Source organism: Platalea leucorodia (assembly GCF_965183815.1).
Source record: "Platalea leucorodia genome assembly, chromosome: 12".
In the NCBI taxonomy this organism is placed as follows: Eukaryota; Metazoa; Chordata; class Aves; order Pelecaniformes; family Threskiornithidae; genus Platalea; species Platalea leucorodia.
The window spans coordinates 9,231,012-9,258,498 of record NC_138834.1 but is presented as its reverse complement, the minus strand read 5'-3'; the positions used below and the strand labels follow the sequence as shown (position 1 = coordinate 9,258,498).

Below are 27,487 nucleotides of genomic sequence, written 5' to 3'. Positions count from 1 at the left end.
CCTTTGGGCTGGACACCCTCCTGCAGCGGAGCAGGCAGGGCTGAGGGAAGTGGGGAAGGAGCGAGGCGTGGAGCTCCCCCAGTCCAGGGAGATGCTTTGAGAAGGGGCAGAGTCACGGCAAAAACCCTTGGCAAGTGCCCCAAGACCACCCCCCAGGGCTGGGCTGCCCCCGGTGCGGGGCTCGCCTCTGCGTCGCTCCACACACCGGCCATGGTAGCACCGCACCACAGTACCATTGGGGGTTATTTTTGGAAAGCTGCAGCCTTTATGTAACACTTCAAATACTCGCTCTTTCCCTGCTTCTGCTGTGCCTGGTAGATGCTGTGGGCACTGCCATGGCACCCATCCACATCGCACCATCCCTGGACCACAGCTCCACTCACTGCACCCCACCACAAGCACGACCCCGGCCCCAGACCAGGCGGGCCCCTGGCAGCCTCCAGCTCAGAGCTTTATTGAGGTTTTTGCACAAAAACCACGAAGGTCATGGCCTCAGCCGGCAGCATCACATCAGCCAGCCCCCGGCACAGGCAGCAGCGGGGGCAGCGCAGGGCCGGGGCGTCTCTCAGCTGTTCTCGAAGCAGCCCCGCTGGTGCCACTGCTGGTCCCGCACACGGCGCACAGACTGGATGAGGGGCTGGTTGGCATCCCACTCGTTCCAGTGGCGGTACTCGCCCTTCTCGAAGACGTGCTGGCGGCCCCGGTACCCGGGGTACTCGTAGCCAACCCACCTGCAGGGGATGGAGGCAGCGCTCAGCAGGGCCCCAGGGTCAGCTCCAGCTGCAGCCCCCTGCCCAGTGGGCACCCCCCCCCCCTCCCCACAGCAGGAGGGCAGCATCCCCATGCCACCCCAGAGGCTGTGGCAGTGCCGGTGCCTCTGCCCACATCAGCCATGCGATGCTCTGCAGCGCTGCCCAGGGCCGCTGCTCCATCACCACCAAGTGCCACTGCAACAGGGCTGCAGCTGCAGACCCCGGGAGGGGTTGGAGAGCCCAGTGCAGAGAAGGGGCCACGGCTCCACCACTCCTGCAGCAGTGCCCAGCAGAGCCCTGGGTCAGGGCAAGGAGCCGTCACACAGCCCCAGTGACACTGCCTCGGTCCCCCTCGCTCCCTGCGGGCCAGGGAAAGGGTGGCAGTGGGGAGGGAGCAAGGCACATGATGGGCATGAGCAGCATTGTGGGGACAGCTGCCCTGTCCCCACTGCAGCAGCTGTGCCAGACATTCCTGCCACCACCCTGGGGGGACCAACCAGAGTGCCATGGGACGGGACCTTGTTGGGGTGTCCCCGTGTCCCCCCAGTGCCACCGTCCTTACGTTCCATTCAGGGCTCTGACGCTGGCCACACGGTCCTGGAAGCCATGAGCCCAGAGGCTGGGGACATCATCGTCCACGATCTCCATCTTCCGCCCGGTGTAGCCCACGTTCTCAAAGAGGTGGATCTTGTGGTCGGGGCTGTCCTGGGGGGAGGCGTGGGTCAAGAGCTGCCCTGCCCTGCGTGCCCCCGGCCCCCCAACACCCTCCCAGCCTGGCAGTCCCCATCGCTGTGGCCATGCTGCTTGTCCCCAGGGGCACAGACACCCCAACACAGCCGCTACTCACGATCTGGAGGGGGCGGATGGACATCAGGCTGTCACTGTTGTGGCTGTTGGACCAGGAGTCCCAGCGTGGGTAGTCCCCCTTCTCCAGCACAAACTGCTCCCCGGCAAAGGCTTGCCGCTCGAAGCCCAGCCACCTGCGGGACCAGGGGGTTGGGGATGGCACAGCCGCCCTCATGCGGGGGGAGCACCCCAGCACGAGGCAGGACTGCCCCCCATGAGCAGGGTGCAGGGGATGCTTTCCCTGCTCTCCCCACCCCAGGGCTTCTCCTTCCTCCACACCCTGGACTTACGGGCCAGACTCCACCTGGATGGAGCCCACCTTCTCCAGGTCTTTCTCGTTGATGTTGTGGAGCTCCTCTGTCAGCTCGCACTTCTTCCCCTGGAAATTCTCCAGCTCGTAGATCATGATCTAAAGCAGGGAGAGACACCATCAGCTGCCACTGCAGCCACGCTGAAGGGGGAACACCCTGCACCGGTGCAGGACCTGCCTTGGCAAACACAAGCAGCAGCAGAGCGAAGAGCTCTGGCCATGTCCCCTCCATCCCTGCCGCCCCACGCCGACATCGCTCCTCTCCCATGGCAGAGCCAGGTCCCGCCACGTGCCTCTGCCCCGACAGATGGCTCCTGGGCTTTGCTCCACAGCCAGGTATTGGCCAAAGATGTTTGCTTGGTAAAACACAGGTTGATATTTCATCCATGACAGGCTGAAAACAAGTTGACCGGCTCAAACACAGCATCAAAAATACAGAGGATTTGTGCTAAGAGACCTCCAGGGCCGTGGGCTGCGGTCTCCTGCCCCCAGCCTGGTCACAGCCTGTCCTTTCCTTCTCACTGCTCCTGCCAGATCCATTCGTTCCCCTGGCTTGGCCTGAAGAAGCTCATTTTTTGGTGTTTTGCTCTAAACCCTGCCAGGTGCAGAGACTGCAATGCCTCCCTGGGACCTCCCGCTCTTGGCAGAGCTTCGGGGCTGAGCTGCAGGAGGAGTTCAAGCCAGTACCAGTGGCCAGAGCGTGGCGGGGAGCAGGGCCCCGGGTGCCCAGCACAATTTGGGGACCACGAGGGTCAGCACGGCAGCCAGGCTGCACACGTGTGCGGCCAGGCACCCCCCTGCCCTAAAGCGGTCCCAGCTGAAACCCCTGAGCCCGGGACAAGGGCAGAGCCTCCTGCAGGCACTGCATGATGGGGGATATCAAGGGACAGAGGTGACACCTATGGTCCTCAGGGACTTCTTTCCACCCCCAAAGCAATAAGCAGCCCAAGTTTCTGGCACCTCTTTACCCCATTTGCAGGATCTGCTCCCACCTCCTGCCTTTCTCCGCCAGGAGCAGCTTTGCCCGGCTTCCCGAGCTGGGGGAAGGGCTGCAGCCATTGCAACACCCACAGCTGATTTACCTCTAACCACCCTATGAGCATAAGAATTATAACCTAAAAAAATGCATAAGGAATTTCACTGCTCGAACCCACAGCCGATTCCTGCCGTGATGGGATACTTTATCTCCTGGATTAAAACACTGTGCAGCTGCACACCAGACCGCCAGGCAAATGTACTTGGCAGCCACAAATGCAGCGAGCAGCGTCTCCTCCTGCCAGGCAGCAGCAAATCCCCAGACGAAGCCTCCCTCCCCGGCCCGCAGCCCTGCAGCCCCGCGCAGCTCGGCTCCTTGGGCGAGGAGCGGATTTAGCGTAGCGGTGACGCTAACGCGCTGCTGCGTTAGGAGAGCCGGAGGCCACTGGCTTCCCCCGTGTGACCTGCAGCGCTTTGACACCGGTACCAGCCTGGTGCCTGCATGCTGCAACGCACAGTGACCTACAGCATCACTCAAAGTCCGTCCGTAACCAGTTGCCCCCAGTATACCTTGTAATTGCCACCTCGCTCGCCAGCACCCTCCCCAGTCGCCATCTGCTCGGGGGGACTTTGCTGCTCCGTCATTGTGCCTGGAAAATCCAAATTGTAGGAGATTAAAACAGCATCACTTTTATGTGAGTTTTAAAAGCCTTTAAATTATAAAGTGCTTAATAAAATAGAAAAGATGAAGCTGGCATGGGAACAGTAGCAAAAGTTAATAGAGTTCCCCCCGAAAGCTGCAGCTGTAACTCCCCAGGGATGTCCAGGCTGGGAGGAAGCGCTCCATTACCCATCCTCCTCTCCCTCCTGCACGTGGGCCCTGCATCCTCACCCGGGCATCACCGTGGGGCCAGAGAGCCGGTGACCGAACCAAGCCATCTTCCAAGCGACATGGGATCCCTCTCTGACCCTGGGCAGCTCACCCAGTTGCTCATTAAACTCCTGTCTAAAAGCCTGTCCTTTGTTTCCAGCAGGAATTTGCTGAGTTTCAGCTTCCAGCTGCTGCTATCTTCCCTACTAATGTAAATCTGAAGGCTCTCCTTTGCTCCTGAAGCCCAGCATCCCGGGGGGCATCAGACCCTCCAGGAACATCTCACAAAGTTCCTACTCGAATAGGAAACCCCGTCCAAACACGCCTCCCCCGCCTGCTCTCGCCACGCTAACGCAAGGGGTTGTCGAGAGGTTAACAGGAGACGAATAAAAGAAACCGAGTTTGACCGGCATCCTTCATCAAAACCCTGCAGCATCACTTCTCGCCGAGCGTAAGCAAAACATTCTCTATAGTGAGACCTCGACTGAGACATGCTAATTCTTTTTTAAAGCCCCTTCCAGTCCAAGCAGTGCCGCCGCTACCTCTCCCGGCGTAGTTCCGCTCTGCCGGCCGGCGCGGGCAGCCCTGCTATTTATGGGTTGCTTCTGAACAGAACAGCACATTATTTGGACGCTGATACAGCAGCTGCGTCTACTGAATTCCATCCATGAGATTTCATCTCAATAGCGCGGGCTCGCAGCGTGCTATGGAAACGTTATTCAGATTTCTCCCGGCTGTCCCTTAAAAATGTGCCACTCGATTTACAGAAGATTAACGTCGAAATTCCCATCAGCACGTTCATGCTGCTTCTTGCCAGGTTCTCTGGAAAACTCTCCCGTCAGCAGTTAACAGGAGGGTTTAGCTTAGAAACCAAGCACAGCGCAAAGCAAAAAAAAAAAAAAACCACGCAAAATATTTACAGCTTGTTTGGGCTCGAATGCAAGACGAGACGCGGGGCCAGCATCAACCCCCAGGAGCTCTGCTGGAAGCACGGCGGGGAAGCTGGGGGCAGCTGGTACCACGGCAAGAGGGCAGGACTGGCACTCAAGATTTGGGTCCTTGCCTCAGCTTTGGCCCTTAGCAGGAAGGTTTTCTCCATCAAGCCCCTTTTCCTTCTTTGCACCCCAGTCCATCTCCCCGCCCTGCGTGTTTGCTGGGAGCACTGCACACACGCTGCCCTGGGCTCAAGGAGACCGATGGGGTCCTTTGGGAGCCAAGTGCCTCGCACGTGGGTTGATCCATCTTTACAGGCAAAGCACGATCTAACGGGGGGAAAGCGCAGTCCTTCCACACCAGATGCCAAGCTGAGAGCGTTTTACTTTGCTGGTAGTGGATCCAGTTCACTCTTCTTCAGGGAACACTAAGCTACGTTCAGCCTACACACATCTCCACTTAGTGCTGCTCTCGCAGGCTTTTCTACCTGCTCTGAGCGTGTCTCATCTTGAAACTAAGAACTACACATGAAACATTTACTGAAATTGCCAAAAAGCTACTCCACTTGGCCAGGCTGGACAAACTTGAAGTTTGTCTAATTGGCAGACAGCCAGAAACCTGTCCCGTCTGCAACAGCACCCAGATGGAGCTCTCTGCTGCAGTTTGCTGTAGCATACCGTGCATCGGAGCCGCTTATGGCAAGGCTCTTCATCCCCATCCCATCACTGACGTACAGCCACGCCGGCGGCTCCCCCGGGCAGGACACACAGTGTCCGGTGTAGCACTGCGCTCCGTCTCCAACGGACTCTTTGTCACCACTGCGCATTGCTGCAGTTTCTGATGAACGATGAGAGAAATCACCTTCAAAGGAGATTTGCCTTCCCCATCGGAGCCTGCCCGCGGGAGGCCACGCAGCTCTCACAAACGGCAGTCGAGGTGGGGTGGGACGGGGTCTGAGCAATGTAAAGCTAAACATGAATGCAACTGGCAGCGCAGTGCAGCTCCGTAGCATTTGTTGTCACTGGTCAAATGATGTTTTATACCTACAAAGACCCCAGCACGGGCAGGGGTCTGATATAGTCCATTATTATTGCAGTGCCTTTTCACAGGTTCATCTTTTCTTTGAATACAAAACTGTTTGGCTGTAAAATATAAAGTCACTTCTGTACAGAAGGAGGACTCAAAGGAGAGCATGGAATGGATTAATTTGTCTTTTACCAACCACAATAGCATCTGTTTTCAACAAATTAGAAACAGAGTTTTTCTTACCAGTCCGTTCCTTGCCAGCGTCCCCATTACACTTAGCTCTGTAGCGGCTGCTGTGCCCATGAATCTTTGTTTCTCGAACTCGCAGAGCTTGCACGTTGATAAGGCAATTGCAAAAACATGACAGAAGGGGCACTAGATCTCATTGATTTGTCTTCCTAACAGAACTCAATTTCCTTTTGCTGTCAGCCTCTTAAATCCCTTTGAGAAATGCTTACAGTATAGTGTTAGAAAATAGATTTTTCTTCTTAATATCTCGTAAAGCTAAACTTGAATTGTAATTGTACAGTATGATACACAACAGCCAGAATATCTTTATTACTTAGGAAACTATGTAGTACAAAATATTTTCTGTAGCACAATATATTTATTGTGACCCATATTTACATATTTTATAAGGCTACGTGGAACAATATAAAATTTTAATATATACAATAGCTTCTTTAAAAACAGGCTTGATACCGTCATGTTCAATATGGAAAGAGAAAAATCTGTAAGACATTAGACCTTGTCTCTCCTCCTCCTCCAAATCCCACCAGAAGAATTGAAAGTTATTTCAGATGGTATTTTTGCAAAAATACCTTCAGCAAAGAGGATGGCTGCGGGAAGGGGAGAGGGGGAGGCGGGCGGCGGGGCGCGCTCAGGAGCAGAGCTCACCACGGCCAGCTCTTCCTAACCCCCTCAGAAAGGATGCCCACCGTTCACCCTCTCCACTCGTACCAGTGCAGGCAGAACCAGGTTGGACCAGAGGTTCCTGGACGCCGCAGTCCCAGCCGAGAGGCCTCAGAACACCCTATCCCCAAATCCACGTTCAAGTTCCACAGAGGCTGGTTTCTGACCCTGTCCTCCCCAAAAGCCCACCTTTGTTCCTTTAATTCACATGAAGATCTAGGAAAAACAACAGATAGCTCTCACGAGTACAGAGCTCGAGTTGATCAGAAAACAAACATTTGCTTTCCCTTCACAACATTTGTATTTGAGGACCGTGAGACCTTCGCCCCCAGCACTCACCCCGAAGGCAGCGGCTGGGGCGACTTATCCAACGCGTCCTTCGCACCCTGGGACGCGGGGTGCGCTGCAGGCTGCTTTGCTGGGTCTACGCCACGGGCTTGCACAAGCGTCCTTCAGGAAGGTGAAGACAGCGATCTCTGACCAACAGCGTCTTCTCCATGCGAGCAGAGTTACGGCGACAGCAGCATGCTTTTACTGGAATGGTTAGTTTCATTCACGGGGGCTGGCGTGGCAGCAGCGGTAACAGTGCTGAAAACTCGGCTCCAGGAGCTTCTGTACGCGGACGCACCTTCTGCGGAAGAGCCACGCTGCACGGCAGCACGCGGAAGCTCCCCATCTCCCAGCAAAACCAGGTATCCCAGGAGAAAGTGCGGGTTTACTGTTCCAGGTCAGGCATCTGCAGTAAGCGATCGGCAAACCCCTTCTGCCACACCACGTGTGGAACACACAGCCATCTCCCAAAGTACCACATGCAACTGACTTTACCATTTTTCACAATCCGGACACAGCCTAGCCCGTGCCGGCGATCCTGCTCTCCTCCATGGATTCGCCCTGACGGCACTCGGGGTACCACACACGGTGCGCATTGGGGCTGGGACCACAGGGGTTCTGGATATGCAGCTCCTCTGCCTCCAGAGGATCACGTTCAACATCTGCCAAAGGTGCTCTCGCTTCCTACACGCAGTAACGCTAAGGGCAGTAACACTGTAGTATCAGCAACAGATTTTTTTTTTTTAGTAAGGGGAAAAAGGCGTAGAAACAGAAGTGCCACTTACTGGGGCGCAGACTTTTAAAGTATTGTACTTAAAACTATTTATATGATATTTGTCTTAGAACTGCCCTGATCCCCACTAAGCTATTTTGGTGTATCAGCTCTCCATTTAACACCTTGACATCAAACCACATCCTCAGTTTAATACCTAAGACAGGAGGCATATTTCAGAGTGTTTGCACAAGTACTAAAGGTTATGAGCTAACTGATGCTGCTGCTCTGGCTGAAATGGATGATTAACAGTTTGCATTTATAAATCTGACACACAGTGCATTTAACAGTTTGCCCATAATTGTCTGCAAACACATAAGAGGGTAAAGCAAACTTTTGTGCAAGCGAAAAGATGAGGGGGGTTAATTCCTATAGGGCCGCTTTATAAAAAGGTTTCAGACTTCAAAGGCTGAAGAACAGAAACGTTGCATCTTTCTCTGCAGAAAGTAAAACCAAAGCAGCAACACTCTGAACAGCTACTCAAATTAAAGGACTCAAAGCCACACAGAGCTTAAAAAGGTGAATTTGCAAAAAGAAAAATAAAAAGGAAGAAATCTGCAACTGGGGATTCCAATAAAAAGAAACAGACTGGCTGTGTAAAACCCCAAATGACAAACTAAAACGGAGGGAGGATTTCTGGTAATAACGAGAGAGAAGTGCAATCAGAAAAGAAGTATTTCTAAATTCCACAAGCCATGTACTCTCACTTTTAAAAAGCATTGCTCTCCTGCTGCAGCTTTTTAAGCTGAGCAGCTGTAAAGGGAGGGACGAGGGCACTGCCCTCCCCGGGGAGCGCCAGGATCTCCATCACGTTCGTTACCACCCAGACACGGTCAGGACACGAGTTGAAGCCTGCTCTCAGGCAGGTTCCAGTAACCAGTGCAAAAGCATACCTGAACAAAGTGCTGAAGCTAAGAGCTTACTCCCGTCTCGTATTAAAAGCAAAATAAAGTATGTGGCAACAAAAGTAAAAGCATAAAAAATTCAACAAGCATTATTTGGAATTAAAATAGAATTGTATAAAGTGTATTACAGTATGTTCTATCATTTAAGAAGTAATAACATATTTATAGATCTTTTATTACATAGTGATAACCTGAAGAGAAGGAAATAGATATTTAATCCATGTACAATATAAAGAAATGATAGAGCAGAAAAAACACTTTCCCATTCAACAACATTCTAAAGATGCTTTTTAATTAGACATTTAAGCATTAAACATTTCTCAGTAGTATGTTAAACTACTAGATACAGTAAGTTTCAGTGCATTGTCCAAGCAGGTGTGGAAATGCCTACACATTCAAAGGGCTTTGTGGAAACCTAGTGTTAATCCCCTCAGTTTCCTCAAACACAGAGCAACGCTGCAGGTACAGAATTTCTGGCCTTCATTTATTAGACCAAGAACCAGTAAATCCTCCAACTACTGGTAATGCAACACTGTCCACCTGCTGAATTCGAAAATCAAGCCTGTGTAAATATTCTCGTAAGCAGGGGGAATTTACCTGATTTCTAGATACTGCTTAAAGTAAGCCCCACTTCATCTGAGTAACGGTAAGAAAAGCGCTCATCGTTCTTCTCTCACACCCACGAACACCGCTGCTCAGGGCTGACCGAAGCGTGTGTGTCGCACGTGGTATACAACTGATGGCACACCTTGAGGGCTGCCATAAAAAAAAGTATCCCAAAAGACAGGTATGCAAAGCTTATCTTAAAGAGTCGCCTTTTCCACCACCATCTAAAGAAGAGGGAAGAAAATATGTGCAATATTTTAAAATTAGCTAAGTGTAGCTCTTTAATAGTGGTCGACTGCATTCAAATGGAAGTCCATCTCCCATCGCCCAGGGTTAAAAGCCGCACAGAATGAAACGCTTGGCAGAAGTCTTGGGTGATCATTTCTTAATTAGTAGCAGAAGAGCTGTAAAACTGTAACGGTGGCAACAGCTCTGACGTGAAATAGGGCAAAGCAGCAAGTAAAGATTTTTTACATAAGAGAAATGTATTCATTTCATCTCTATTAAGTACAGGGAGCTGCTGTCGGAACTAAATCTGGGACAGAGAGATGCGCATATGGGACTTGTCTCCTGACATACTACTGTTATTTCCTATGAGCAGACTGGGACTAAAAATCACCTCATCTGTGACTCCTCCATGAGAAGAATTGGCACATGGTTTTGGCAGCTACAAGCTTCGTCGACAGCAGACCAGGCATGCCACTCTGGTTAGCAGATGCACCATTGTGGTAACCCCACGTAAATCAAGCTTTCCGAAACGCTGATCATTGAAAAAAGGAGAATGAGTTCAAGTGCTGGTGCTTTAATATCTAGAGAAGCCCATCAGCAGGACACGGGAAGCGCAACGCGAGGAGCAGCATCTGCTGCCGCTCCAGCCCCACCGCTGCCGCGCCGTCCCGCCGGCGCTGCGGGAGGCTCTGCCCTGCGCTGCAGGAGGGCACCGGGCAGCAGAGCGCTCCGGTCTCCCTTCCTTTTTCCACATTGCTGCTTTCTTCGTCGAGTCAAGAGGAATACTGACGTGACAGAATAACCTTCCTCGTTGGGCTACATTTTTAAAGGTTTACTGAAAAGAGCACTTATTTGGGGGAAGAATAAAGTATGTCTTAAATGGACATCTTGGTTGATTTCAGAATCTGTATTCAAAGATATTAACATATTTGAGATATTAGTGATATTTGCAACACCCGTGTTATGCATGATATATCTATACCGCTATTATAACATTGGTCTTACCAAAAGAAGAAAAGTAAATCATCTGAGAAACTGAAGATCACATTCAGGTTATTCCACAAAATCAGCATAAAAATAAAAACTTAAACCTGGTATTTACAGATTAATGAATAAAAATATGAAGTGGGACTATCCAAACTGCTACTAAAGTGACATTCAACAATTAACTAGAACCCTGATATGAGTGTAACATCCTCCCTCTTCCCTTCCTTTTTTGTTATAAAAACAGTATTTACATATTTTTTTTTTCTGAAGAGAACTGGTTGACATTATTGCTTGATCCTTTTTAGGAAAGACATTCCAATGAAGCAATTATTCCACATGCTGACAAAACACAGAATATACCATTTCAAGAGTGACAAAAGTTAACATTTTGTTCATCTAAAAATTATATTCATCTGCTAGGTCAGCAGATCACATGTAAATATAAGCCAATCAAAAATACATTTTACAAAAAATAATCAAGTTTCCTTTTTCAATATGGCAGTAAACATAATTTGTTCTTTCACTCTCACCTTCCACAAACTTCATTCTAAATAGGAGCTTACTATTTTTTCACAAAAAAGGATAAATTTGATTAAAATTGTTATTTTCATAAACAAACACAAAGCCCAGCCTTACACCTGACATGAATACCAAAAGTCATACTTCTGAGTCGCTGAACACCTATGTGGAAATGTAGTCTTTGTTCAACAGCAAGGGGATTTTCCTGGTGCACAGCACTCCTAGATCAAATATTACAATCTTTCAAGACTTTCTGAAGTGCTAACTATGAACCACCGGTTCTTCTTCCAGGCAGGTCTAAAGTGACTATCCTCTCATATCTGAAAAGATACAGCTTTGTATTTGACTATGAATATTAAGCAGCTTTCTCCACAAAACAGGAAGGCACCATGCACATAGCAGTTGAGGCAGGAAGCAAACAGCAGCAACATGACGTGAATTTTAGGTTCAGATGAGTTAAGGCTTCTGTTAAAACTTCTTTATCTTCTCCTAGTTAGATTCACTATCTGGAAAGAAAAAACAGAAGCAATTGAAGTAATGGTATGACATGGTCAAGAAAGCAGTCAGACCCCCCTCAGTGTCTGTAACAGCAAAGCCCCCACAAATGCATACTACTGTTGCAGTGTCTCGTCCTATTTAATGCACTAAACGCTCAAGAGCTGCCCAGAATACTGCTGAAAAGACATATACCAAGGTTTATAAAATGTGTGCAAGGCTGTTATTCAATGATCTCGCTTGATGAAAGCTCTATGAAATGGCAGCACAAACAGACTGAGTGTTGCTAAAATAACATTATTTGCAGAGAATCAGTGAAACTGCATCACCTGTGCATGAAAACTTCACTTCTATGAAACCTGCTCTGCCTCAACACAGAATTATTTTACATTCCTGGGTGGACCTTTCATAGTAAGTCTGCTTTAATGTTTATGCTCACAGGGTTGTTATACTGACTCATTAAGGAAACACTTTCCACGTGTGTTTTTATCACTGCATACTTTCACTTAGCAAAGCTCTGCTTTCTGTCAGAAGGTACCTTTTCAAACCTGATTCTCATAATGGCTCTGTCTCTTCTTTGATTTCAGCTCCTTCAGCCACTGAGGAGACTTTTCTTCTAACCTAAGATATAAAAAAAATACTCTTTATTCTTTAATTATGAAAACTCATTACAGAAACAAACAAAAAAAAGAAATATACAATTTCCCCTACAGCCTTGGGAAGCCTACTTGTGTTATTTTCTCTTTTTTCCACCAAAACGAGCATTAACATCTTTCCGACAGTGGTGGAAGTCTCTCACCTGTCCTCCTTTTCTACACTGGAGGGCAGCAGTCTGCTACCAGGAGTTCCAAGCTGCAGTTGTGGTTTAGGGGATTTGAAAAGCTGAGCAGAGCTTATTTCACCAGGACTCTCAGACTCTTGTCTTTTCCGCAGTTGGGCCTAAAAAATAAAAATCAAGAAAAGAGCTCCTTTTTAAGGCAGCACTCAGACTTTTTTTAGAATGCAAAACAAATCACTACGATATATAAAAACAAAGAAATCCATGCTTGAAATCAGCAAAGGGATTCCTTATAGACCTATGCAGTTTTGAAAGCATGTTTGCTATTGCAAAGCTCATTTTTTTTCCAAATGACTTAATATTTCTCACCAACAGTTAAAAGTGAGAAAGATAACTGTAAGGTTTTTCTACACATCACACCCACCCCCCACAAACAACATTGTCAGCTTCAGCAAAATTTCCTAGCTCTACTCCTAGAGAGCATCTGCAGCGACTGAACTGGTCTAACTCTCATGTGATGTGTTCTGCCCGTGTTCACCTTGAGAACAGAGTGGTCCATTCCTGGAAATATGGGAAGTCTCTGAGCTTGTACAGAAGACGATCTCGCAGTATGCTGTATCTGCTGTATCTTGTCTTCCTCGTCAGAATCTTCCTGTTGCATAGTTTTCTTCTCTTCTAATTAATTGTTTAAAAGAAAAGCAGAGGGGAAGAAACAATAGTCAGCAGGCTTTTCATCTATACCTTGTTCTAGATCTCTCCTTCCATTCAAAAACGTATTAACAGTAATATTAACACACCACAGGACTGGGTTCAATGCTTCAATAGAGATCAAAGCAACAAACGTACTAAGTACTCAGCAACAGAAAGATTTCTTGCTGACAGAGATGAGAGAGCAGAAGGTACTCCTAATTTAATGAATGTTGCTGCTTCTAAACGTCTCACGTTCTGTGATCAACTGAGATTAATTTAGATTGGAAGAGACATCTGAAAGTTATCTGATCCCCCCCCTGCTCAAAGCAGGGCTTTGATACAAAGAGGCCGAGGAGCAGAAGTCTGCATACCACAGGGAAAGATGCACTGGTATGGTTGGCTTTACATGCACTGGGTCTTTAGTTGATAATTCCACTCCAGCTTCCAGTACAGCATTTCTTGTTAAGGTAAGTCTTCAAAGTATTTTAGGTCTGTTAGACCTGCACCAAAGCAACCACCACACAGATAACAGTCTTTCCATTGATTAGGAGGCTACGGAAGAGATCAGTTTGATCACACATTCTTCCCTGTATTCATAGGCTTTAAGGGAAAGCAGAAGTGGCAGGTCACAAAATTGACTTTTTTAATAGGTCCCCTCAGTTACAAGAGCATCACCAGCTTCTCTAAAGAACAGGCTGCAACACCAGTAATTCCTCCGCTCACGGAATATCGAAAGGATATCTGCAGCACGTATCACCACAGCACCAAAACACTGCAGGGTACTAAATGGTGGATCTATAATAGATGTGTGCATTAAGCCATTCATTCACTTCCATGAGCAAGGATTTTCAATGCCCGATGCATTTCCTTATTGCATCCTAATGAACAGGACAGCCCAGGAGGGGGACATCTTTAATAGAATGGATTTGAAGGAGTTGATTTATCCTTAAACTAGGCCTCTTTAGTCCTACAGTACTTACAGATGCTAGAAAGAATATTTATGAGCACCTACAGAATATGAACAATTACAGTTGCTCTTATCAATAACACACAGGCTTAGTTATCAAGAATGTGCTAGAGAATGCATCCAACCATCGCAGTTTCTAAACTCGGTATTTTCTCAGCAAACAAAATTCTCTTAAGTCAGCAGCCAGAAGCTAAAGGCAATTGCATCAAAGCTCTCCTTCGCCCTGGTCTTCTGTAGGTCTGGTTACTGCAGCTTCCCTCACTCCAAAGGCTCCAAGGAATGGAGGCGAAGACTTAATTTAGAGAATGACCCAGAGGTGGGAAAAGGAAGCTGTTGTTAAACCTTGATGCACCTTCAGGTATGTTATACCATTCAGAAATTCCTGCCCTTACAACCCAGTTGATTACGGCTAATTATTTCAGACAGTTGAGGAATACCTGTGGAATCTTTAAACATCCAGGTATTATCTGGTTCTTCCGTCAGAGAAAATCTGTTTTCAAACTCCAGCCCTCTGCTTCTTCTAAGAGAGTGGGAAATAGGAGCCCGACGGCGTCTCTTTTTGCTGAGCTGTACACGAGTTTTCAGCGCACTGGAGTCCAGAATAGTGGTTTGCTATAAAAAGAAATAAAGCCTTTACTTTCAATCAGCCTGAAAATAAAAGTCATCTCCTCCATAATGATTTCCCAACCTACTTTAGTGCATTAACCCATTCAGTTTCATTAAACTATATATATTTGCCTGATTATTATTCTTGTAGTTACTTAAAACTATATTAAAGAGAATTTATGATGAGGATATGCTACATTGTGGCTAACTGGGTGCAAAGCTGGTTCTTTGATCTCTGTTGGCTGTGGATGTCTGATCTGCATGAATTATTTTCACTGAAATAATAAAAAAAATAAAATAACTGCAATAAATAGGATTTTGTTTCCTGGAGTGTTTCAAGAATACAGGCCTTGCTAGCCAGTAACAGCTGAAGGCCAATAAGACAACTGGGATCTAAAAAGAGCGACTACACAAAATTCTCTTGTAGTAGAGTGCTGTAATTTCATTGTTCTGATGGGTTGCCATCCACAGAAATTTCAAGCCGCTCACCAGCAACAAGGAAACTGCAAGTTAAGTGTCACGGCATTCAGAACATTTCTGTGATCGGTCATTTCAAACACATCCATCCCTGTGCCTGACGGTAAGAGAATAACATTTACAGAGCAAAAGAAGGAGCTGTAATTTATTTATTTATTTAAAGCAATTTGTTATTGAAGACTTGCCTGTAATCTGCAAACATCACTGAGCCTCCTCCTCTTATTTAGAAGATGTGTTTTTATTTCTTTTCAAGAGATTTCAGGTCAGGAATAAACAACTCATTAAAACAGCATATTGCCAGCTGTACTTGAAGCTATTAATGTTTTAAAGAGACACCTGTAGCTGTCCAGGGAACAGCACAATACAGGACCATCTCCACTACCTGCAGAACCACTGACAGACAGAGACAAAATGCCATCCGTGCTGTTCTGCGCTACTAACGTTTCCTTTACAGAGCAAAAAGTGCACTTGGGATATCCTGCCAAAGGATCATTAACCGATACCAAAGCCAAGGCGCGTGCAGTTAGGGATCTCAAATCAATGGACCACCAAACATGGCCTCTGCTTCAGAGCCAGAGTGGGCTGGAAGAGGGGACCAGCACCTACTTTGGAAAAACACAGATTTCTGCAGTTCCCCATAGATGACACCACCAGTGGAGAACAGAGCTGGCTGGAGGCGCTTTCCAACAGCCTACGCAGGAAGCAGCTGTGATTTTAACAGTCAATTCTGCTGCACCAGACCAAACTGCCTCCAGCACAAACCTGCTTGCATCCTTCATACGTTTTACAGAGCAGTCTACTCCTCAATTCAGAAGGCGTTATGGCACTGCGACAGGCAAGGCAGTATATCGGAGACCTTCCTAGCAGCTGCACGATCCATGTAAGTTGGGAACCTTGCACTTACCGATGTATCTGTCATTAGATATTATGCAATAAAAAAAGGTGCACCAACTCTTACTAAAGAAAAAGCAGTACTTCCTAGATGCTATACTGAAAAACTACAGTTGTGTCAGTGCTTTCAAAGAACATTAAACCTCATCTAACTGTGTATGGCCAGAAATTACTGTTCTTACACTAGCTGCAAGATTCTTAAGTATGAAAAAAATCCTTTAAAATGCAATTGTAAGCTACTACAGAAAGAGACCAACTGTAAATAAGAAAAATATTAGTAAATGTCTTTATAGGCTTAAATCTGCACGGCTGACAGCAGAGCAGTCACTAGCTATTTGTGTTATCTAATTACGTTTCCAATGTTCATAGAGGCATTTAACTCTTCTGTTACAGCTCACTGAGGAGCAGAAAGAGAAACAGTAACTTTATTAAGCCACTGGCAGACCCTCTCGGAGACCAACAGCTTTTTGGAATCTCTTGGAACCTAAGCATTACAGAAACTAGAACAACTTTGTAGCTTTCATCTTAAACTTTTCAGGCAAGAAGTCAGCTCGGAAAATTCAGTGTGATAAAGAAAAGGCAGAGGAAGATTCAGTGCAAAGTTTCCAAAGATACTGCTTTGCAGTGATTAACACAGGTAACAATATAGTTAGCACAGGAGAACTTCTGTTTCCCACTGTGGTAACTTACATCAATGAAAGAGAAATCAGCGGTCTTTTCATTAGGGCAAGTGTCTCCCGGAGGAGGTAAATCAGTCCCGTCAGTAGAGTCCATGTCAGTGCTGGAACGGTCCAAACTTGTGCTCCTTTGGTCTTTTGAGAAGTCATGGTGATCAACCAGGGAGGCAGGTTCCGTTTGAGAGGACAGTGAGGACGGGTGGCTACTTGGAGGTTGCTTTCTCGTTGAAATGACATCGTTTTCCAAGGAAGGCGATTCGGGCACAAAGCTGCAAATTAAGAAAATTAAATCTATGAGACTTCAGGGTAAACAAATACATGCAAGGATAGTTTGGATCACACATACTCAGCAGATGATAAATAAAGGTAGAACTGAAACTACGGCTACAAGTACCAAAGGCATCTTTGGAGGCAGTAGGTACCAGCAGCAAGGGTGTGCATCACTTCCATTACCACAGCTTTTTACCCACGTGGATTTACAGTGTCTTGAATAATGCAAGTATGCAGATAAATTGTAATAATTTGATTGTAACATGCTTTTATTGCTTGGGGTTTCTTTCCCCCAGCACAAGGGCCCCTTCAAACATATACACACAAACGAGATGAGGGAAATAGCAAGCTGCTTAAAAGCCCTAAGCAATTTGCCCATTTGATATATAACAGCAGCAGACCTTACACTTTGGCACTGTATACATTTGAAAACATTGTGACGGGTAATACCCTGTTTGCAGGCCTCAGGCAAAGAGTAACTGTTAAAAGATTCTTCTTCTTGCTCATCCAAAACTATCTTAAATACATATAAATGCTTATAAATACAAAACAATAAATACTCTTTTACTGTAAGTGAATTCCTGCAGGACACTAGAAGCTACTTGCAGCCCTTTCAAGAACACACCTTACAAACAGCTCTGTTGTTCATGTTCCCGTCTTTTCTCTAGGAGGGCACTTTTTAATATATATATCAAAAGTACATTTGTATTCTATTTATTTTAACGTAATTCATATTCACCTATTATTAATACATTATTATATATTTATATATATATGGTAGATACAAAAGTTGTACGCACACTTTCTGAAATCACAAGAAGGCTGTGTATACACGTCTGGACCTGAGGAAAACGTGAGTGTACTGGGAATGGCCCTAGCCACCATGGCAGCTCCTGCACCACAGTTTGTGCTCCGTGCATACCAAGCAGCAGGTGTGAGATGTATTACGCATCTTTTTCTATTACTTCATTAAGATTTCAAGTTTTATGAGCATATCTGTAAGCTACCAACAATGTTCAACAGGCATCAATTACAGATACTTGCTTCTCTGAAAAATTATGCTTCACGTAGTGCACGCAAGTATCAGCAGAGTAGTTATCACAAATATGCAATAAACTGAGATCAATCTTAAATTTAACTGCAATTAAAAGTGAATTAGTTTTAGCAAGACAGTGCTAAGAGGCCACAAAGAATGTGTTGCTTCAGCATGTGAAATTAGGAGTCAAAGTAAAGGAATCCTACTTTTTATAGTAACACTGCTGAGGACTCGGAATCAAAAGGCAGCTCTCACTACTTGCCTAGGGCATCACACAAGAAATAACGTCCATTTAAAAATGCCCTTTTATATTCTGTAACTGCAGATTCCCATCTATTATGGGTAGCTGACACCCTATAGTGGGTTTTCTTTTCCAAAACTTTGTTGTAGTCTAGCTTCAAGGATTTGAAGAAACAAATAGCTAAAACCTTATGAAGTCAGAGCTGTATAGATCCATCATCTCAAAAACACTGTCCCTTTTCTGTAAAAGAGAATTGTTTTTCATTATGAAAACTGTTCTGATCTAAAAGTAAGAATTTGCTATGATGTCAACTTGGAAAAGCTTACTAAAGCACTTGAGAAAAAATAAAAATAAAACCTTTTAGATAAGCTAAGGGAAATCCAGTTAACGCCTCCAAATTAAACCATCTCCTTCCATTCTAACAAGTTATTTGCCAAAGCCCATTGCAACCAGCCAAGAGCAGCCCCTTACGCTTATTCTAGTGGTGACTAAGTTCTAGTTGAAAACGATCCTTCCTCCGCCTTCCTAGAAGCTTATCTAGCAAAACAACCACGTTTATGCTGTTGCCATGTAGTCATGTTTTTTTATTTTAAAATTCTCTTCCTCTCTTACAGAGAATGAGTTCATTCACAGATGCATTAATGAAACACTCCTGAAGCAGCTAAAATAATTGCTTCACGACTCAAATACTGGAAAATGCCAGAAACTGGAAGTTCTTCCCACACAGCAGCAGCAGGCTGGTGACGTTGTGTTGTCCCCGCTGCCGCGGTGTTCCCCGTTTGCTCCCTGGGTGCCCTCCCAGGACGCAGGTAAGCGAGTCTCGGTGCCTGCCCCCTCGTTGCTCTCTCAGCTGTGGTTCAGCTTATGGCCAAACACCGGCTGCAAGGGCGTACTGGGGTGTGCGAGGAATGCAACACCACGGGCCATACGGCCGGCAAGATATAAAATCTAAGGGAAGTGAGCCAGGAAACAGGAAAGCAGAATTATCAAAGTCTCCTGTAAGTTCCTGCCTCTGGGCCGAGCAGAGGACGAGACAACTGCCTCAGCAGCGGCTGAATGCAGAGACGTGCTCGAATCACCCATGGCAAGAGGATGTCCTGGTTTCGGCCAGGATAGAGTTGATTTTTCTTCCTAGTAGCTGGTATAGTGCTGTGTTTTGGATTTAGTATGAGAATAATGTTGATAACACACTGATGTTTGAGTTGTTACTAAGTAGTGCTTATACCAGTCAAGGACTTTTCAGCTTCCCATGCTCTGCCCGGTGCACAAGGGGCTGGGAGGGGGCACAGCCAGGACAGCTGACCCAGCCTGGCCAAAGGGCTGTTCCATACCGTATGGCGTCATGCTCAGTATATAAACTGGGGCAAGCTGGCCGGGGGGCAGCAATCGCTGCTCGGGGACGGGCTGGGCATCAGTTGGTGGGTGGTGAGCAATCGTATAGTGTATCACTTGCTTTGTATATTATTATTATTATTATTACTACTACTACTACTATTATTCTATTTCATTTTACTTCAATTATTAAACTGTTCTTCTCAACCCATGAGTTTTCTGACTTTCACCCTTCTAGTTCTTCCCCCCATCCCACTGGCGTGTGGGGAGTGAGCGAGCGGCTGTGTGGTGCTTAGTTGCTGGCTGGGGTTAAAGCACAACAAGGAGGAGAGTGCCTGCGCTTGGCCCAACTTCTACTTCATAAAAATAAACTGCAAACAAAATGCAGGTTCAGTATATTCCAGGAAGATTTCCATTATGAATTTAATATTTAAAAGTACATTACTCTCATTCCTCTCCAAGTGCTTGAATTAATACACCAGTAATTCCCCTGCAAGGAACCATAAGTCAAGCTAAAGCAGAGCAAGGGGGTGACAAAATGCTGAAAAGTCACTATACTGTCATCGTTACACTGTAAAAAAAGACAAAAAACAAACATTTGTTACAGTGGAAATAAAATTCCAGGACCTGGGGGTTAAGAGTTCAATACTTCAATAAACTAGAATTTTTAGGTGGGGCTTTTCTACCCAGGAAGAATCCTCCAGGTTTGAAATAATGTTCAAACGCTGTTTATGTTGGAGCTAAGACAAGCACCTTTGTCAAGAAACTGATTTCAGAAAATGTCTATAACATACTGAAATCAAAGTTAATTTTACAGAAGACTTGGCACGCCACTTAGCTCACTGAACTTCAAGCTGAAAGCTACCCTGATTTCATAACCAATAAAGTATTTATAACGCACAGTTCTCAAGTGTAGAACACACCAAACATAATTGACATTAATGTCTGCTATAAGATCTCAACAAATATAGCATTAAAAAAAAAAACCCAGATAAAATGTTATTTTCATACTACACTGAGCAGATAAGATATTGATTCAAACAGTGCAGATCAAGCTATAATTTACACAACAGGTGTAAATTATAAAAAAACCTCACACTTTAACGCTCGAGGTTTATTTCATTAAATCATTTTAACAACAGAAAAGGATCAGTAACACTGTCTTCCATTCAACTGATATTCCATTTCATCCTCCACTTCACCACACTAAAATGCTTCAGAGTTAGCGAGTTGCGGACGTCGTACCCCAAGGTTTATCAGGACGCATCAGGGGCGCACCGCGCGTCATCCTGCGGTCGGAGCAGGTGCCTGGCGTCCAGAGCACCCATTTCCAACAGGTTTTGCCATTCAGCCTATCTAGCAGCACAGCTTTTAAGGCAACGTTAATTGGTATGGGAGAGACCACATTTAAACAAACCAAACCCCAAAACTGTTAGTGTACCCCGTCTAACCCTAATCAGACACTTCCTTACCTACCGGAGAGGGATGAAATCAGACAATTTTAGCAAAAATCTTCCCAGAGCCCTAGTTCTACCCATCAGAGGCACGTAGCACACAAGCAGGTAACCGCTTTCTGAATGTGAAAATGTACATTTCTAATTATAATTACAAACACATAAATACAAAGCATAAAAAAAGTTTTACTACCTATGTTAATCTAGTCAAAGCCATTTGCTGTATTTATTGAGGAAAAAAATGGTTTTCCCATATCTACCATTTTAGCATTAAAAAATGACATCCAACTTGTGTTTCACATAATAGTGGACTTGTTAAATCTATTCCCATCCAAGATGGCTTTGTTATTGCTTACAAAAGTGGTGATACTGCATTCTCACTGGAGGATGGAGTTTAAATTTCAAACCTTATTGCAATTTGCAGATATTAAAGAAGTATTTCTTCGCTTATAGACTAAAGAAACTTCAAAAAAAACCATACATGTATGCACATGGGCACACATACACACCCAAAACAACAGTTTCTTCTCATTACTGAGCTAGGGAAAGCTTGCAGGCATGGCAGAGGGGACCTTTCCCGCCCTTACCTGTCCCCACTGTGCCGCTGCTCATTCCAGGTGCCGTACTGGCTGTCGGGCTCCTGCACGAGCGTGTCTGTGTCCTTCACTCCCGGGGGCTGTCTGGAGAAGCACTGCTTCAGCTGATCCTGCAACAGAACAATCAGCAACATTTCAGCATTCCTGTAGCCCCTGGCTGAATGATTAACAGATTTTATTTGCAATAGTGTTTTTGAATGTACCAGTTAAACTTGGTCAATGTAAAACTAGGAATAAACTTAAACATGGAAAATGGCTATGAACTCAGAACAACGATTCTCTATAAAATGAGCACTGTTTTCCTGGGCGAATAACTGGTTCTAGAGGCCAGAACTGACTCCCTGGTTTTAGTAACTCCATATTGCTTTAACATTATTCTTAGCTCAGGTTGTACAAAATTTTTAGAAGCACCTGTGCAAACACAAAGAATTCTGCTGGGGACTACAATCTCCCCAGGCAGATAAGGGAAACACCAACTCTACTGCTCTTTTCCCAGGTTTAATAAAAGGACTCTTCCCCTCCCCCAACCCCCCAGCTCTTTCTTTGGAAGACATTCAAAATAAAAAGCATAAATAAATAAATAAATAAGCATAGTGCCAGACACTAGAAAGCTTTTGACAAATTGATGTGTGCCAATGTAAAGTTCAAACACAACGTACAATGTAGAAGGACAGACCACGGTGGTTTTTTCTGTGTTCTACTCTGACCTCTCATTTCCTAAGTATTTTTATTTCATAGATCTGCTGCTTTCATCGGAGGGAAACAGTGCATCTCAGGAGCCTTCCCTTTCAGGGGAGAGAAGTGGGTCAGCTGCTGCTGCTGGCACCCTAGATTTGCAGCAGACCAGCGTTAATATGCTCTAGAACATAGCACTGTCGCACCTTTTGTTTTGCAGTTGTATTGAGTTACACACTGAAGTTAGATAGTTACTGAAATAATACATTGTGTGCAGATAATTAAATGTTGGCCTCTTTTGCATTCATTATCCTGAACAAATACAAGAATGGCTTTCAGTGCCGTATCAACTTTGCCCATGAAGATCTCATCTGACAGCAGATTACATTGTCTTCCACCTGTCCTAAGCTTCTTCTCTCTTTAAAAACAAAGGAAAGAAAAAAAAAAAAAAAGAAACACCCACCCACCCCCTCAAACCCACCTAGCAGAACACGCTGGTGGAAACTACCAACACATCTATGTCACTTCAGGCAGCACACACAAAGTAACAACCACATTCAATGAAATGGGATTCCTTAACCTTATTGGAAAAACAAGAGATTGCATGTTTTCTTGTTTCCTTAATTTTCTAAACCTAAAGAATGCTGCCTTAAGATTCTAAAAATATTGACATTAAGAATAATTCACCAACACTGATACTTGGCTACTGAAGAAGTCCTACAATGCTTGCACCTTTCCTAACAAGTTGCTTACTTCCCCCACCGTGCTATCGGCCATCGCCATTCTCTAGTTCTATCACACTCCGCTGCTGACAAAGGGGTCTGTTTTCATGCAGAGTGAAATAAGCAACAAAAGGCTCCACCACTTATTCCAACTACTACAATGCACCATCACTAGACAAAGTAACATTCTCGGTTTGCAATACTCAAGTATAACAGGGGCTCAGTTTGTGAGTTACGAGAAACAGAATTTTCCTGCTTTTCATCTTCCAGATGTTCCCACGGCCTAATAATTCACTGGTAGTAATTCTTACACTTTATATATAGATATATACATGTATGCCCAGAGGTACATTTTTCAGTCCATTCCAGGTACAAGCTTTCAACTGCAAGCAAGGCATACACTTCTAACAGCTACGTGAGCGGTAGGAGAAATAGTCTTGTATTTCTTAGAAACCACAGGGCATTTCCTCCTACGTGGCATATGTTTTCCTTTCCACAAATTCCCTCTGTAGCTTCATGATGAGGCCGCACCTCGAGTACTGTGTTCAGTGTTGGGCCCCTCACTCCAAGAAGGACATCGAGGTGCTGGAGCGTGGCCAGAGAAGGGCAACGAAGCTGGTGAAGGGTCTGGAGCACAAGTCTGGGTGAGGAGCGGCTGAGGGAGCTGGGGTTGTTTAGGCTGGAGAAGAGGAGGCTGAGGGGAGACCTTATCGCTCTCTACAGCTGCCTGAAAGGAGGCTGTAGCGAGGTGGGGGTCAGCCTCTTCTCCCAAGTAACAAGTGATAGGATGAGAGGAAACATCCTCAAGCTGCGCCAGGGGAGGTTTAGGTTGGATATTAGGAAAAACTTCTTCACTGAAAGGGCAGTCAGGCATTGGAACAGGCTGCCCAGGGAAGTGGTTGAGTCCCCATCCCTGGAGGTATTTAAAAGACAGGTTGACGTGCTGGAGGACATGGTTTAGTGGTGGACTTGGCAGTGATAGGTTAACGGTTGGACTTGATGATCTTAAGGGTCTTTTCCAACCTTAACGATTCTATGATTCTATGATTTTATGCTTTGCACCAGGGGCTAAGCTAACACTCCTGGGCTCAGCCTTCTGCTGTCACTTGGTGGCCACGTAACCGTTGGCAAAGTTCTAGGAAAAGCCCTAACCACTGCACATCATTATTCTCACTTTCCTCCTTACTGTCCATGCTTGTTCAGGGTTTTTTTTTCACCTTGATGCTTGTTATGAATTTTTTTCAATCCCAATCTCACACTACAAGCTACCACATTCTTGTAAACAATATGAACAGAGTATTTATCAACTTTCGCCACCGCCTGCACAGAAGTTGCACCTGTATCAAGGGCTGTAACCGCAGCACCTGGCGGTCCTCGTGGCAGCACGCTCCCCTCCGCAGCCCCCGCCTGACACCCCCGGGCAACGCTGCCACAAACAAAAGGTGACCCAACAGACACAAGCATGTTATCCTTTTTGTTGGAAGCCGGTATTTTCCACTTGCTACAACTACAGCACATTCTCTCTATGCGTGGTACAGACTGTATTACTTGCAATTACTCACATTATTTCTAACTAGAAAATATACTCCAAAAAGCTCAGAAACGGGAATGGGAGCAGCAGAAAAGCATCTTGGTGTATTGCATTTAGGAGACATTGTTTACAAAAGTGTGTTATCATGAAAGTGACAGTTGTAAGAACAAAGCATGCACAACCCAGATAAGACCATTTCAGCAGCAACAGGAAAGAAATTTAGATGCAAATGTATCGCTCATCTGAAGGCGCAGTAATTCTTAATAAGATTTTACATTGCAGACAAACTGATCAGCACATACTCCTCAGTTTCGGGCAACATTTTACTTGGTGTGTGGTTTTATAACCAAAATGACACCATTAACACTCAGCGGTTCTCTATGCTAAAACCAAAAGAAGCCTGAAAAAAAAAACCAACATTGCTACTTCTGTAGACATCGTGGACTTCAATAAAACAAACTGAAAAAATCTAAATGTAAGGAATAAGACACTCCAAATTCTAAGAAATTACTTTGTTATATGGAGTAATGTTATTGCATTTTGCTTCTGGAGGCGGCTACTTATTTCAGAAGACGACGGTGCCTCTTTCCCTGGTGATACCCTTCAACCCATACTTTTTAATAGGCCAAATGATTAGTTGGAAAAAATAAACGTTCTTTCAAGTCTACAAATCGCTCCTTAGGCCTAAACTATTTAAAGACTCCAGTTTCTACCAGCTGAGAAGAACTGCAGAGAATTTAATGAGGTATGATAACCTGGTCAGCTATGTGTGAGAAAAAAGGTACCAATGACGACCAAAATAGGGAGAGGTAAGAGGAGCCGATCCTCTCCCCAGCTTGTGGAGGAGGTGTCAGCTGGGGGGACCGAGGGTGACACAGAAAAGCAATTTATAGCCCATGCAGCCTGAAGAAGATGGCGTGTGTTGAAGAAGGAAGCGACAACAAACCATAAAGAATATTCTTTCCAGAACATGATTATTAGTGAGCATAAGAATGATGAGTTTTAGCTTTTCTTTTGAAGATCTCTCTTGTATCATCTTCACCGCACTCCAGAAAGACTCAAGGCAATCTGGTAATACAGAAGCACTGGGCATTGGCACCACGGATGTGCCTGGGAAAAATCCATTCCCTTTGTTTTCAAAATGTTTACTCTCAGTAACTATAAGCTTATTTTTAAAAAATGGTAGAGGCTAGTCAAAAAAAAAAAAAAAAAGGCAGGGGAAGAGGGGGTAATTTTCTCTACTTGCATCCTCTTTCGGCCTTCATGCCCTCTGGATAGCACTTGTTATTAAACTTGCTATCAAGTTGCTATTAAACTTTTGGGGTTTTTAAATACCAGTCAAAATTACACAAATTCTCTGAGAACTATACATATGTATCATTGTATTTTATGGCTGAGATGCTTTTAGACACAAGAAATTCAGATTAGCTCATACAGATCCATTTGCATTTTCTGGCACTAACATTTTACTTGGAACAACTTGGTGTTACAGACAAAGAGCATGAATGAAGAACAAACTGGGATTACAAATCAAAAGCTTTAAAACATATGACACACTGGGAAAATAATGTATGACTCGCTCAATGTACTAGAACAACAATTTTTAGGTCTGCCACAAGCCCATTATATCACACAGCACACAGTGCCCTGTACCACGTTAATTTACGTAAAACCATAGAAGACAGATGGAAGCACCCTACCTATGCCCTAGCAGCACTTGCAACGTATCCAGTGGCACAATGAAGTGTGCTAAAGCCAGTTTTTACTCAAGTAAAAAGTAAAAACTTGGGTAAAAAAAACTGGGAGGAGAAAGAAAGAAATACTTTCTGACACGTACGGCTCCCAAACATGACCAGGTTCTGCCTCATACTTTGTTCCCTGGCCTAGATCCTGAAAGATAAAGAACTGACACATCTGGCTTTGACTTTTGTTGCTGTTAAGAACAGATCTGCGCTGAATGGAGACCTTTTTTTCTGTAAGAGACAACTACCCATTATTAACTCAATAAACTTGTGCTAATATCTGTGATCCATTCTCTTTCTTTATCCATCCTTTGGAAGAAGAAACCAAAGTTGAAAGAAGTACATGTGAAGCTAGGCCAGATACAGCCATTTCCTCGATAAACAGAATAGTCATGATACAGTAAAACCAGACATTTTAAAGGAAAAGGCAATAAAAAGAGGGGTCTGGTGTCTTCTTAGTGCACAAGATAAACCTAAATTAGGAATTTTCTTACTTACAATCACAGAAAAATCTCCCCAATCACATAAATACTATTCTCGATCCAGTATTCAAATGCCGTAATTCTCCGTGCTTTGATCTTTAACTTCATAATTCTTATACCAGTAGCCAGGAAAAAATCAACTTAATTTTCATATGAAATAAAACAGCCAAGTTGTATACTGATTTGCCTCTAGTTCTTCTTCTAAAATGAGACATTATGATTATGCCTCTTCTGGTACTCCCTTAGAATTAAGCTGGGTTTGGAATAGTCCAGGGCTGATTACTCCTGCAATTTCCAGTTCCTGAAAATGATGCACACACGATATTGGTCCTACCAGCACAAAAATTAACCGTAACTAAGAATGAATGCATACAGTTATGTGAAAAACTCTTTTGCACTGATGTGAAATAAAGACCTGGCATATGAGGAATACCAGTTGAAAGAGATCTCATGAGTCAGAATCTGTACAGACAGTTTCAAAAATATCTTTGTTTGCAAAAGAGACCGGAGACATCAGACAGCCCAAATGACACCCCACAGCTTGAAGTGCAAAAATTAAAAGTTAAACTCTACTAGCATAAATTGAATATGAATAGGTACTTGTACAATGGAATGAAGTTTTGACCATCTGCCTTGTTAATGCAAAACTCAAAGAGAAAACGTTTTGCTAATTTCTTGAAAAGCTTCCCCCCCCCCCCTTTTTTTTTTTTTTCTTTTTCTCTCTCCTCTTTTTAACTAGAAGTCAGAAGTTTGGTCAAATTGCCTATATTCAGAACAGCCCTGCCCCTTAAGTGTGTCACTGCACTTAAGGAGACTTTACAAGTCCTTACAAATCCGGAAAACGGCCCCAGTT

The 27,487-nt window shown here is 44.9% G+C and overlaps 2 protein-coding genes across 4 annotated transcripts in view; both read right to left on the bottom strand.

Annotated features, from left to right (window-relative positions):
• Window positions 1–455: 455 nt before the first annotated feature.
• CRYBB3 (crystallin beta B3) lies at window positions 456–10,145 on the bottom strand. Of its 3 annotated transcripts, XM_082325490.1 has the most exons (8): window positions 9,230–10,145; window positions 5,365–7,654; window positions 4,297–4,616; window positions 3,454–3,533; window positions 1,889–2,007; window positions 1,600–1,732; window positions 1,315–1,457; window positions 456–731 (listed from the first exon to the last, which is right to left on the bottom strand). In XM_082325490.1, the coding sequence occupies exons 4-8, from the start codon at window positions 3,526–3,528 to the stop codon at window positions 566–568; spliced, it is 636 nt and encodes a 211-aa protein (XP_082181616.1). In that variant the 5' UTR covers window positions 3,529–3,533; window positions 4,297–4,616; window positions 5,365–7,654; window positions 9,230–10,145; the 3' UTR covers window positions 456–565. The 3 variants fall into 3 exon arrangements, with proteins under 3 accessions (XP_082181616.1, XP_082181615.1, XP_082181617.1); XM_082325489.1 differs by lacking the exon at window positions 4,297–4,616; XM_082325491.1 differs by lacking the exon at window positions 4,297–4,616 and having other exon boundaries at window positions 6,965–7,654.
• A 138-nt stretch (window positions 10,146–10,283) lies between these two features.
• KIAA1671 overlaps window positions 10,284–27,487 on the bottom strand; it is a gene marked incomplete at its 5' end in the record, with an annotated part of 62,605 nt that continues 45,401 nt past the window's right edge. Inside the window, 7 exons of the mRNA XM_082325488.1 lie at window positions 10,284–11,478; window positions 12,006–12,088; window positions 12,267–12,406; window positions 12,784–12,920; window positions 14,340–14,514; window positions 16,567–16,822; window positions 21,474–21,592. Of these exons, the coding sequence (XP_082181614.1) occupies window positions 12,010–12,088; window positions 12,267–12,406; window positions 12,784–12,920; window positions 14,340–14,514; window positions 16,567–16,822; window positions 21,474–21,592 (906 nt within the window). The 3' untranslated portion in view covers window positions 10,284–11,478; window positions 12,006–12,009. The remainder of the gene's footprint in view (window positions 11,479–12,005; window positions 12,089–12,266; window positions 12,407–12,783; window positions 12,921–14,339; window positions 14,515–16,566; window positions 16,823–21,473; window positions 21,593–27,487) is intronic.

Coding starts and splice junctions, on each gene's coding strand:
- CRYBB3 (XM_082325489.1), bottom strand. Junction 2,008..3,453: donor AGCGAGGTGGCAATTACAAG/GTATACTGGGGG, acceptor TCCCTGCTTTAG/ATCATGATCTACGAGCTGGA. Junction 1,458..1,599: donor CCATCCGCCCCCTCCAGATC/GTGAGTAGCGGC, acceptor GCCTCCCCCCAG/GACAGCCCCGACCACAAGAT.